The sequence below is a fragment of the Hemiscyllium ocellatum genome, chromosome 7 (genome assembly GCF_020745735.1).
Source record: "Hemiscyllium ocellatum isolate sHemOce1 chromosome 7, sHemOce1.pat.X.cur, whole genome shotgun sequence".
Taxonomy (NCBI): Eukaryota; Metazoa; Chordata; class Chondrichthyes; order Orectolobiformes; family Hemiscylliidae; genus Hemiscyllium; species Hemiscyllium ocellatum.
The window spans coordinates 8549569-8562937 of NC_083407.1; the positions used below are offsets into that span (position 1 = coordinate 8549569).

General features: G+C 44.9%; 1 protein-coding gene across 7 annotated transcripts in view; it reads right to left on the reverse strand.

Moving 5' to 3' along the window:
* Positions 1-13369, reverse strand: part of dnajb2 (DnaJ heat shock protein family (Hsp40) member B2) — a 143419-nt gene extending 130050 nt beyond the window's left edge. For 5 of the 7 annotated variants that reach the window (XM_060827796.1, XM_060827798.1, XM_060827797.1 and 2 more), the window contains exon 1: positions 3759-3838. In XM_060827796.1, the coding sequence (XP_060683779.1) occupies positions 3759-3763 (5 nt within the window). In that variant the 5' untranslated portion in view covers positions 3764-3838. Of the gene's footprint in view, positions 1-3758; positions 3839-11965; positions 11997-13230 lie in introns of those variants that run through there. The other 2 variants (XM_060827799.1, XM_060827800.1) reach the window with 2 other exon arrangements.

Genomic DNA, 13369 nt, shown 5'->3' on the forward strand with positions numbered 1-13369 from the left:
AAGCGCAACAGCTCAGGCAGCATCCAAGGAACAGGAAATTCGACGTTTCGGGCATAAGCCCTTCATCAGGATGAAGGGCTTATGCCCGAAACGTCGAATTTCCTGTTCCTTGGATGCTGCCTGACCTGCTGCGCTTTTCCAGCAACACATTTTCAGCTCTGATCTCCAGCATCTGCAGACCTCACTTTCTCCTTAGAATAGTTAGGTGCTTGTTTTTGACTGGCACAGATTCAATGGCCTGAAGGGCCTTTTTGAGTGTTGCAGTTTTGACTCTATGACTGTAACATCAAATAAAACATATCAATATATTATTCTCACTATTTTTTTCCTAGATTCATCTTAATTGAATATTTTCTATCGCATCTTTTCTATTAACTTCTCAGTGTTGGTATCATTCCAGTTTATTTTTTTCCACACCTTCTCCAGTACCTGCATATCATTTCTATCATGGACACTAGCACTCCAGGTCTGGTCTAAGCAAATGTTAGTATAGAGGAAACAAAGAGAATGCAAGAGAAACTCAGCAGGTCTGGTAGCACCTGTGGAGAAAAAAACAGCGTTAACATTTTGAGTCTTCTTCAGAGCTGAAGGAGGATGCTGGAGAAGAGTCAGACCAGACTTGTAAGGTTAATGGTGTCTCTCTCCACAGATGTTGCCTGGCCTGCTGCATTCTCAGTGCTTGCTTCAAATTTCCAACATCTCTAATATTGTGTCTTTACTCACAGAGATCTACGACACTTGAAAAGGCCCTTCGGCCCGTTGACTCTGCGCTAGTCAAAAATAACCACTTAAGAGTTATAGCCCTTTTTTTCCAGCCCACTGAATTTTATTCCTTGGTACTGCAAGCAGATACATAAATATTTCTTTGATACGAAGTGTTGCAGCCTCCAGCACCTTTACAAGCAGTCAATATAGAGGGGAAAAAGACAAAAGAATTGTGGTGCTTGAAATCCAAAACAAAAACAGAAATTGCTGGAAAAACTCAGCAGGACCGGCAGCATCTGTGGAGAGAAAGCAGCGTTAATATTTCGGATCCGGTGACCCTTCCTCAGAACCTTCCTGAGGCACGGAGGAGGGAGGTGGCTAAGCTTAATCATTATCATAAGTAAAATGAACAGATTAAAGATAAAGAGGCGACCTTACAGAAGTTTATAAAATAATGACGGGTACAGGCAGAGTTATTGGTAATTGTCTTCACAAGGTATTTCAAGACTAGGGAGTACAGTTTTAAGATGAGAGGAGAAAGATTTACAAAAGACATGAAGGGCAATTTTCCTTTTACACCCAGGGTGGTTGGCGTGTGGAATGACTTCCTTAGGAAGTGGTGGATGTGGGTGCAATTGCAATGTTTAAAAGACATTTGGATAAGTTCATGGATAGGAAAGGGTTTGGAGGGATATGAGCCAGGAGCAGGGAGGTGGGACTAGTTTAGTTTGGATTATGTTTGACAGGGACTGGTTGGACCAAAGGTAAAAACAATGACAGCAGATGCTGGAAACCAGATTCTGGATCAGTGGTGCTGGAAGAGCACAGCAGTTCAGGCAGCATCCAACGAGCAGCGAAATCGACATTTCGGGCAAAAGCCCTTCATCAGGAATAAAGGCAGTGAGCTGGAAGCGTGGAGAGATAAGCTAGAGGAGGGTGGGGGTGGGGAGAGAGTAGCATAGAGTACACTGGGTGAGTGGGGGAGGGGATGAAGGTGATAGGTCAGGGAGGAGAGGGTGGAGTGGATAGGTGGAAAAGAAGATAGGCAGGTCGGACCAAAGGGTCTGTTTCCGTGGTGTATGACTTGTATTTGTACAGTGCCTTGGATGACCAATAAAATGACTCAAAGCACTTTATGGGGAATAAGATATTTTTGAAACATTGTCACAGGAAACACATCAACCAATTTGCACACAGCAAGATCCCACAAAGAGCAAAGAGACAATGATCAAATAACACAATCTAATGACGTCGTTTGGGGAAAAACATCAGTCAGGACACCAGGGAGACCTTCTCTGTGTTTCTTCAGAGTGGTGCCTTGCCATCTTTTATGCCCACACCCAAGAGGGCAGATTTTAAATCTACTTTCCAACAGTGCATCACACCCTCAGTATGACATTGGGAATGTCGTCTTTACTTTAAAAGTCCCAGGACTGGACCTAAATCTGTGGCTATTGCCAACAGTGCCACAGCTGATACTGTATATTAATATCCAGATTTAAATTAAATCACATGTGTACATGAAACAAATGTCATCTTATATAAATGTATGATGTGTAAATAAATGGATCATATATTTATATAAAACAGACACATACTGCTCCAACGCCCCTGATCTCAGACATGCAAAATCCTTGGCCTCTATTTTCAGTCCCTGAGCACATACTGTGATGAGGAGCTATTTCTGTCCTCACCGATGTCACTTATAAACTCGTTTCACAGGCCAAGCACCAAAAAAGCTGTCAGTGTTAAATACGGTACCCTCTTTCTAGCAGATAAAAACACCTCGACTGACTGCAGCAGAGTCCTTGACTCAAACAAGACCAGAATTTAAATGCTCATCACCCTTCACAGAACCAACAGCTTGGCTCTGTGAAGTGCCTTTTAACAAACAGCGAACCCCAAGGGACTTAACAAGTAAAGCAACAGACAAAAGACAGCTCATGGGCACCTACTACTCTCAACATCTGAAGAATGACCACTTTTAATGTTAATTCATTCACAGAATGAGGGCAGCACTGGTTAGGCTAGCATTTTTATTGCCCAGAGGGTAGTTAAGAGTTAATCACGTTGCTGTAGGTCTGGAGTCACATGTAGGCCAGACCAAGTAAGGATGGCAGTTTCTTTCCCCAAAGGTGAACCAGTTGGGCTTTGACAATGACCTGCGCCAGAGTCACTATCGCCATCACAGAGACCAGCTTTCACTTGCAAACTTAACTGATTAAATTTTCTGTGTTGGGATTAAACCAATGTACTAAAGCATCATCCAAGGTCTCTGGATAATTACCAGTATCTCACTGCCTCCAACCACGGGTTTTGAAGGAACATCTTGGAGAAACTGCAAGGCCAAGAGGCTTGGTGTAAGAATCCCAGAATGTAAGGCTCATGCAGCTGAAGCTATTGCTGCTAAGGCAAAAATCATGAGTTCACAGAAAAGGGCGGAACTAGCAGAAGGAAGAAAGGGATCCTGGAGGATCACCAGGCACAGTGTACACAGAGTGCTGCACTTTCACTGAAAAACCAAGGGCTCATCTATCTGCCCCCTCAAAACGGGCAGTAAAAGTCCCACAGCATTTTAAAGAAAGGCAAGGGGTACCTTAAACATCACTCACAGATTCTTGTCACCTCGTCCTCACTTGTGGGAGTTTGCTGTGCACCGCACTTCCCAGGGCTGGAGGATGGACTAGAGTTTTAAATGCTGAGGTGCTGTTGGGCCATGGGCCTGTGTGGGTCACAGCAGGCACAAAAACAAGACTTGGCGGTGGTCAGAATACGGGCAGCGGTCTGAGTAACAGAAGTCTGTGAGAGCTTAGGTGTGTGGGTGGGAGAAACCTCCCTCTTTGGTCACTGTTCCAACATTAAAAATGGGTCATTAGGCCCTTCTCAAGGTTGTGCTCTGGATGTTAAATTCTTATCAGCCTATCAAAGCCCCTGGTAAACACTATGAGATATTTAACACAATAAAATGGCTTAACAAATGTACATTCTTGGCTCTAGTCCTGAACGTGCCAACGCTCCCACTCAGCAATTAAAGGCACTCCACAAATACCAACCTCATCTCCAGTTATCGAGACATTTTAAAACAAACCACAGGCAGCAGTTCAAGCAGCCTCCATATAAGGGCTGCTTTCTCTTCTGTTATGCATGATTCATATCATCATTAGTAAAGAGCTATTTTTTGTTATAAAGCAACCTACCAGTCAGCCAGTTCCTCTGAAAGATAATTAACAAGTCAACACATCACTTGCAAACACAGAATAACTGTCCCCATTTAACCTGACATTTCCAACATCACCAATGACACCCAAGATGATTCCAGTGCCCTACTTTCCTGTGTCAAAGTCACTGAATGCATTTTAAAAAGATACTGGCAAGATTTCTACAAGCTAAAGATGTACGGGAGAGAATAGAAGTACAGCATTGAGATAGAGGATCAACATGACCCTAATGAATGACAGAGTAGGCTAGATGGGCCAAATGGCCTACACCTTTTAAAACAGGTTCACATTTCCTTCAGGTCAAATCACAACAAAGAAAACACCAGCCATTAACACTGACAGGTGCTACCATGGTTCAGTGGGTCGTGTTTTTGCCTCCAAGTCAGAACTTTGTGGGTTCAATTCCCACTCTACCAGATAATGGAACAGAGTTATGGAATACTCACAGCACGGAAAGAGGCAGTTCAGCCCACAGTATCCATGCCAGCTCCAGGAAGGACAATTTACCTTGAACCTGCCTCCACTACACTCTCAGGCTGTGCAATCCAGATCCTAAACATTCAGAGCCATAGTCATACAGCATGGAGACAGACCCTTTGATCCAACTCGTTCACTCCAACCATATTCCCAAACTAAACTGGTCCCACCTACCTGTGCTTGGCCCATATCCCTTCTAATTCAGCAATTTATCCAAATGACTTTTAAATGTTGTAACTGTACCTTCATCCACCACTTCCTCTGGCAGTTCACTCTATACAAGAATGTGTAAAAAAAAAATTATCCCTCATGTCCTTTTTAAAACTTTCTCCTCTCACCTTAAAAATAATGCCCCCTAGTTTTGAACTCCCTCAGCCTAGGGAAAAGACCCTTGCTATTCTCCTTATCTGTGCCCTTCATGATTTTATAAACCTCTATAAGGTCACCCCTCAACCTCCAGTGAAAAACGCCCCAGCCTATACAACCTCTTCTTATAACTCAAACCCTCAATTCCTGGCTCTCATTGTGGAAAACAAGTTTTTTCCTCACATCATCATTTCACCTTTTGCTAATGACTTTGAGTTTGTGTCCTTTGGTTTTTGATGCTTTCACCAATGAGAACAGGTCTGTCCTATCCAGTCTATCCAGACCCCCTTAAGGTTTTGACTATCTGTCCCAAATCTCTCATCTTCTCTCCTCCACAGAGATCAGGCCCAGCTTCTCTGATCTTTCTACATCAGTGAAGTTCCCTGTAATCTTTCCTGTACTCTACTCTAATGCCTACATAGAGAAAGTGAGGTCTGCAGATGCTGGAGATCAGAGCTGAAAATGTGTTGCTGGAAAAGCGCAGCAGGTCAGGCAGCATCCAAGGAGCAGGAGAATCGACGTTTCGGGCATAAGCCCTCAAGAAGAAGGGCTTTTGCCCGAAATGTCGAATCTCCTGCTCCTTGGATGCTGCCTGACCTGCTGCGCTTTTCCAGCAACACATTTTCAGCTCTGATGCCTACGTGTCCTTCTTGAAGGAAAAAGGGTAAACGGAACCAAATGTCCCAGTGCCAGTATTGGGGACCACTGCATACCGTCTGTGTACAATGAAATGTCAAAACCAAGAGCCCTCTCAGGGATAACATTGAAAAGTTTCATGGCATTAGTTCTCACCAATGCCCTAAAGAGCATCACTGAAACAGATTCTCGTCACTTAGTTTCATTGGTGAGAGCCTGCTGTGCATGAAATTGGCTGCCAGGTTTCCGACAGGATAACAGTGACTACACTTCACACGCTTTGGCTGTGAATCACTTTGGAATAGCTCACGTTCTGAAAGGCGCTGTACAAATCCAAGCCAGTGAAGTTCATTGGTTGAACCAAGTGCTGAGATGCCACAATTTGGTTTGAAAAGAATGAAATGATGTGTCTATATAAAACCAATGATGCAATTCTGCAGGGTAATTATTGCTGTGATTTCCGAAACACAGCAGCCAACTCTACTCTGCAAGCTCCCACAAACAGCAAGTGATAAAGACCAGAATTTTGGCGAATTTTGTTTGTAACATTGGTCAAGAGATAGTGGGAAGAACTCTTCTGTTCTTCATTAAAATAGGAACCATAAGATCTTTCACATCTACCCAAGCAAGTAGACTAACAACAAACTTTTGATATGGCAACATTTTAATGTCACATAATGTCCTAATACTTATTGACTACAGTTCTGCCTTCAACAGCATAATTCTAAACAAACTCATCTCTGAACTCCAGCACCTAGGCCTTGGCTCCACGGTCTGTGACTGGAACAGAGACTTCCTGACCCATTGAGCGCACTCAGCCAGAATAAGAGACAACACCTCCTTCACCATAATCCCCAACACCAGTGCCCCCCAAGGCTGCCCCTTGCTCTACTCCTTCGACACCGACCAGGAGAAAGTGAGGACGGCACATGCTGGAGAGTCAGAGACGAAAGGTGTGGCACCGGAAAAGCACAGCAGGTCAAGCAATATCTGAGGAGCAGGAGGGTCAATGTTTCAGACATAAGCCCTACATCAGGACATGCCTGAAATGTCGATTCTCCTGCTCTTCGGATGCAGCCTGACCTACTGTGCTTTCCCGGTGCCACACTTTTCGACTCCTTATACACTCATGACCGTGTGGCCAAAAGTCTGTTGTTGGTCTGTTCACCGAGCTGGTAGGTTTGTTGGCAGACATTTCGTCCCCTTGCTAGGAGACATCATCAGTGCTATGTTACCTCCTGTGAAACGCTGCTGTGCTCTTCTGCTATGAACTGGTGTGGTTCTGTTTGTGCTGTTCCTGGTTTTTCCATTGCAGCAGTTTGTATATTGGGTCCAGATTAATGTGTTTGCTGATGGAGTAATCATTCTCATCTGCCAACAAACCTACCAGCTCAGCAAACAGACCAATAACCAATCCAACCAGCTCCCAAGCTACAGATCTTCACAAAAACATGGAAGTTTTTATAGGTGTACTGTAGAAAGCATCCTATCTGGATGCATCAGTGTGGTATGGCAACTACTATTCCTCAGACCACAAGAAATCACAGAAAGTCGTGAACACAGCCTAGTCCATTATGCAAAAACCATCCTTCTATCTACACTTCCCGCTGCCTCAGGAAAGCAACTAGCATAATCGAAGACTCCTCCCATCCTGGTTATACTCACTTCCACCCGCTTCTGTCACACTGATGTATGACTGACCTGCGCTGTGCGTCTTACCTCATGTTTTACAGCTGTATCATTTCACTAACGTAAAGCCACTACTATGTTTCTATTCCATGGATAGTTAAGAGCTATACAACATAGAATAAGGTCATTTGGTTCATCATGTTTGTGTCTCCCTTTTTGGAGGCTTCTTTTTGAATCTGTCAAAAGCAGCATCAGCATTGACAATGCCAGTGTACAGTGTTTAAAACAACTCTGTAAAACAAAATCACTTGTGATCCCACTCTCAGCCCCAAGACACTGAATCTGTCCCCTCCCCGACAAATACAGAGGGCTGAGCAGAGACTCGGGATTGTTCCTAAGGGTGTGTCAGTGAGATTCTGGGTACATATATCTTGACTGCAGTGTGTACACACATGCGTGTATGTACTGATTGTGCTCCTGAGTACGTCAATGGATGAAAGATGGTGCCTGTCAGTGTGCCCATCTCGCTGTAAAGTTTGAGTGTCAATAGTCCAATAGGTGGAACTGTCTATAAACCCCAAGCTATCCCTGCCCCAGTAATAATTCACAAAAGGTACAGACTCCTGGACACTCTCACACACTCTCCCAGTCACACACACATTCCCAAACCCTCAGTGCATCCCACTCACATGTTCACACTCTGACAAACTCTCACACATTGAAGCAAATACCTTCACACACTCACTCTTATTCTGTCACCCTCATTAAATCACACTGTCACACACACACCCATTCATGTACATACATGCTGTCTCACACACACACCCATTCATGTACATACATGCTGTCTCACACACACACCCATTCATGTACATACATGCTGTCACACACACTTACACACACACACACACACACACACACACCAATTCATGTGCATACATGCTGTCACATGCACTTACACACCCACCTACCCCTCGCACTGATAGACAGACACACAACCTCATCATTCTTACCTGTTCTAACACACGGTCATCATATTTATGACTGAAGGGTCAAGAACAATGGCTTTACTTTTACAGTGAAAGGCAGGAAGTTGAGAGGGAATTTGATGAATTTACTTTTCACCCAGAGGCTAGTGGGGATCTGGAATATACTATCTGGGACGTTAATTGAGACAGGAAACCTCACATCCTTTAAAAAGTGCATGGATGAACACACAAAATGCCTTAACATTCAAGACTATGGACTTAGTGTAGGAAAGTGAATAGTGGTGGCTAGCATGTGGGGACACAGCTTTAAATTGAGAGGTGATAGATGTCAAAGGTAGGTTCTTTATTCAGAGCATTAAGGGCGTGGAACACCCTGCCTGCAACAGTAGTGGACTCACCAACGTTAAGGGTATTTAAATGGTCATTGGATAAAAATATGGATGATAAGGAACAGTGTAGGATAGATGGGCTTCAGACTGGTTTCACAGGTCGGCGCAACATTGAGGGCCGAAGGGCCTGTACTGCACTGTAATGTTCTATGTTCTATGAAAGTGGGAGTGTATAGGTTGTAGAGCAGGTTCTGGCAGTGCATCAATGGATCAAAGGGCCTCTGCTGTACTGTATGACTCTCCGATTCTGTATCCATCATGCTATCAGCCAGTGCATTCCAGATCCTAAACACTAGTGCAAAATAGCCTTTCCTCTCTTGGCAGAGACTGCTACTGAACCACGAGTGAAATGTGACTATTGTGTGAATGCAATAAACACTAGCCACTCCTTGTACCTGAACGTATTTAAATATCACACGCACACGACACTTGAGTCAAACATGAAGTGGGGCAAAGCAAACTAAATTTGGCACCATGGGTAAACTATCAAGTGGATGGAGAGCCCTGGATTCAGGAAGCAGAAAGGAAGGGAGATGAAAATAGATAGTCTATAGGAATGCAACATTTGAACCATAAGTAGGCCATTCAGCCCTATTCCCCCAATTCTATAAGACCGTGGCTGATCTGGTTGAGGTCACATCTTCACTTTCTGGCAGTCCCCATTACCCTCGACTCCCTCATCTACTGAAAATCTATTAAAATCTGCCTTGATTGAATTCAAGGAATTTACATCCACCCAATAAGTTCCAAAAGCCAGATTATCCCTCTACACCCCATTCCCACCTCCAGTGCTGCAAAGACTTAAACAGCCTCAAAAACTGACAAATATTTCCTTTGGCATTACAATCAAACACAACAGACCTACATGCCCAAGTTCAGGCTCAAAATGAACCGACCAGCTCCTCTGGTAAACCATTAAGTCTCAGAAGGTCATCCCTCATAAGCGACCTGTCAACAAAACTTCATAAATTAGCATATCACAGCTATGAAAATGAAATACCCTGAGCTGCTTCACGGGAGCATTATAAAGCAGAACTAGACACAGAGCTTGAACATATATAGGGGCAGATTCCTGAAGACTTGGTCAGAATAGTGGACTGAGTTTAAAAACGGAGGTAAAAACAATGACCGCAGATGCTGAAAACCAGATTCTGGATTAGTGGTGCTGGAAGAGCACAACAGTTCAGGCAGCATCCAAGGAGCAGCAGGAAGTGGTGGAGGCTTGTACAATTGCACCATTTAAAAGGCATCTTGATGGGTATATGAATAGGAAGGGTTTAGTGGGATACGGGCCCAGCACTGGCAAATGGGACTAGATTGGGTTGGGATATCTGGTCAACATGGATGCCTTGGACCGAAGGGTCTGTTTCTATGCTGTACATCTCGATGAGCCCTAGTTCAAGAGTTTATGAAAACATCAACGCATGAAAAACCAACAATACTGTGGATTATTGTTGGTGGGCAAGAACCAAAAGATGCGCAGGTCGGGTGGATTGGCCATGCTAAATTGCCCACAGTGTTAGGTGCATTAGTCAGAGGGAAGTGGGTCTGGGTGGGTTAATCTTTGGAGGGTCAGTGTGGGCTTGTTGGGCCGAAGGGCCTGTTTCCACACTGTAGGGAATCTAATCTAATCTAAGCATAATACATATTTTTAAAAGTAGTGAGTTATGGTCTGAAACGCACCCACAGAAGTGGATGGAATTTGCCTGAAGGAGTAATAGTGGTTGAATTTAGGGTTATTTTTATAAATTCATTCTTGGGATGAGGGCATCCCTGGCTAGGCCGCATTTATTGTCCATCCTTAACTGCCTATCAGGTAATTAAGAATCAACCACATTGGTTATGGGTCTGGAGTCACGTGTAGCCCAGACCAGGTAAGGATGGCAGCTTCCTTCCCTAAAGGACATTATTGGACCAGATGGATTTTTCTCACAATTGACAATGGATTCATGGTCATCATTCAGACTCTTCATTCCAGACGTTTTTTTAATTGAATTCAAAATCCACCATTTGGATTCGAACCTGGGCTCCCAGAATAATACCTGGTTCACTGAATGAACAGCCCAGTGCTAATGCCTCTAGTCCATTGCCTCGGGACCAGTAATCCAGAGAGAAGTTCAAATCCCATCATGAATGGGCAATTTAAATTTATACCCACAACAGCACAGCACAGGAATAGGCCCTTCGGCCCACCAGGTCTGTGCCCACAATGATGCCATTTTAAAATATTCCCATTTTCCTGCATATGGTCTTTCTATTCACTGCCTGTTCTCACATCTGTATGCATGTCTCTTAAACATTGCTATCATTTTTAATTCATGTGATTTTGGAACAAAAAAGTATCAGTTATAATGACCATTAATCTCTTGGATTGTTGTAAGAACCCATCTGGTTCACTAATTTAGATTAGATTACTTACAGTGTGGAAACAGGCCCTTCGGCCCAACAAGTCCACTCCGACCCGCCGAAGCGCAACCCACCCATACCCCTACATTTGCCCATTACCTAACACTACGGGCAATTTAGCATGGCCAATTCACCTGACCCGCACATCTTTGGACTGTGGGAGGAAACCAGAGCACCCGGAGGAAACCCACGCAGACACGGGGAGAACGTGCAAACTCCACACAGTCAGTCGCCTGAGGCGGGAATTGAACCCGGGTCTCTGGCACTGTGAGGCAGCAGTGCTAACCACTGTGCCACCGTGCTGTCCCATATTCTTCATGGGAAGGGGGTCTGCCACCCATACCTGGGTAAAAACAATGACTGCAGATGCTGGAAACCAGATTCTGGATCAGTGGTGCTGGAAGAGCACAACAGTTCAGGCAGCATCCGAGGAGCAGTAAAGTCAACGTTTCGGACTAAAGCCCTTCATCAGGAATAAAGGCAGAGAGCCTGAAGCGTGGAGAGATAAGCTAGAGGAGGGTGGGGATGGGGAGAAAGTAGCACATCTGGGAGTTGCAGTGGGAGAGGGACTCCCTGAGATTCTTGTAGAGAGAGGAGGAAAACTTCTTCAAGGCAGGCATCCTTGCAAGAGGGGTCAGGCCTAGATGTGACTTCAGACCTACAGCAATGTGACTGATTCTTAACTTCCCTCTGTAATAACTGAGCAAGTCACTCAGTTCAAGAGACAAATAAGGATGGACATAAATCCTGGCCTTATCAGGGCAGTTTAGTGGCTCAGTGGTTAGCAGTGCCAAGGACCTGGTTTCAATTCCACCCTCAGGTGACTGTATGTTAGCACATACTGTGTCTGCATGGGTTTCCTCCTATGGTCTAGATGTGCAGGTTAGGTGGACTGGCCACACTAAATTGCCCATGCTATCCAGGGATGTGTAGGCTAGGTGGATTAGACACAGGAAATCTAGGGTTACAGGGATTGACAGGATGCTGTGCAGAAGGGCAGTTTGGACTTGAGGGGTTGAATGGTCTGCTCCCACACTGTAGGGATTCTATGAACTAACGTTCACATCGAATGAAAAGTATGCTTTGTTAATTCAGAGTCTTTAAAAAGACTTGCATTTACTTAACGAGTTGACATCCCAAAGCACTTTACCATTAATGAAGCGTTGTTTCAAGGTGTAGTCATGGTTGTGCTGTAGGAAAGACAATGGCGAATTTGAGCACAGCAGGATCCCACAAACAAATGCTTTTGAAGAAGAGGTACACACATTGACCTAGCTGAGAGAACAGGAGAAATTGAGGACTGCAGATGCTGGAGAGTCTGAGTCAAGAAGTGTGGCGCTGGAAAAGCACAGCAGGTCAGGCAGCATCCGAGGAGCAGGAGAGTCAATACTGCAAGCATAAGCTTAAAAGTGTATTGCTGGAAAAGCGCAGCAGGTCAGGCAGCATCAAAGGAACAGGAGAATTGACATTTCGGGAAGGGCTTATGCCCGAAACGTCGATTCTCCTGTTCCTTGGATGCTGCCTGACCTGCTGTGCTTTTCCAGCAACACATTTCTAAGCTCTGATCTCCAGCATCTGCAGTCCTCACTTTCTCCTAGTTGATTTCAAGCATCACATTCCTGATCAAACATCGATTCTCCTCCTCAGATGCTGCCTGACCAGCTGTGCTTTTCCAGCACCACACTTTTTGACTGCCAGCTGGGAATATCCCAATGCTCTGGGAAGTATGTCATGGGGACCTTCTCCAGCAAGATTTAGCAACCCTGTTGGGGGGGGGGGGGGAAAGGGGCAGGTTACGATGACCTCAAACGGACTCTTTCTTTCTCCCCCTCTCTCTGTCCCCATTCTTCCAGCACTTTCTCTGTTTACATTTCCAATCCGCACAAGGTTTGGGGGAGGAAGGGGAGGGGCAGAGAATGACTGACAGCCGCCGCGGGCAATGGGGATGAGCGGGGTGGCAGGCCAGGCGCCCAATGAGTGGCCGCAGGAGGCGGGGCAACAAACAACACAACATGAAGCCCCCTCTCCTGTTTCTGCACCAAAGGAGATACAAAGTAACACAATCTGGACACAAAGTAACAATCGCACCATAATGTAACAAGTGAGACAAAGAGAAAGATGGATCCCGGGTTACAAAGTATCCAGCAGAACAATGAGGTGGTTACAATGTATCACAGCAACCGCTAACAATTCGGAGAGAGAGAGAGGAGTTTTTAATGGGGACAGGAATCCAACTGCTGAAAGACTTTACCTCAAAAAGCTGTTTAAATCGGGGTGCTAACAACAGAACAAGTATTCAGAGACAGCTAATTATAACACGGGTTCATCCCCACTGCCTGCTGGAGCAGGGCTGGGGAAACGGCTGTTAATTAAAAGATTTTTTTTTAGTTAAGTATTTTATTGCAATGCTCCTACCTGGCTGTTTCAGTGAGCTGTCAGTCTCTCTCCCTCTCTGCCTGTGTGTGAGTGTGTGTTGTGTGTGTATCTCTGTGCTGTTTCTGCCGGCCTGCCCTTCACTCTGAGCTCACCGCGACGTCGACAATAAAGCTGCAGA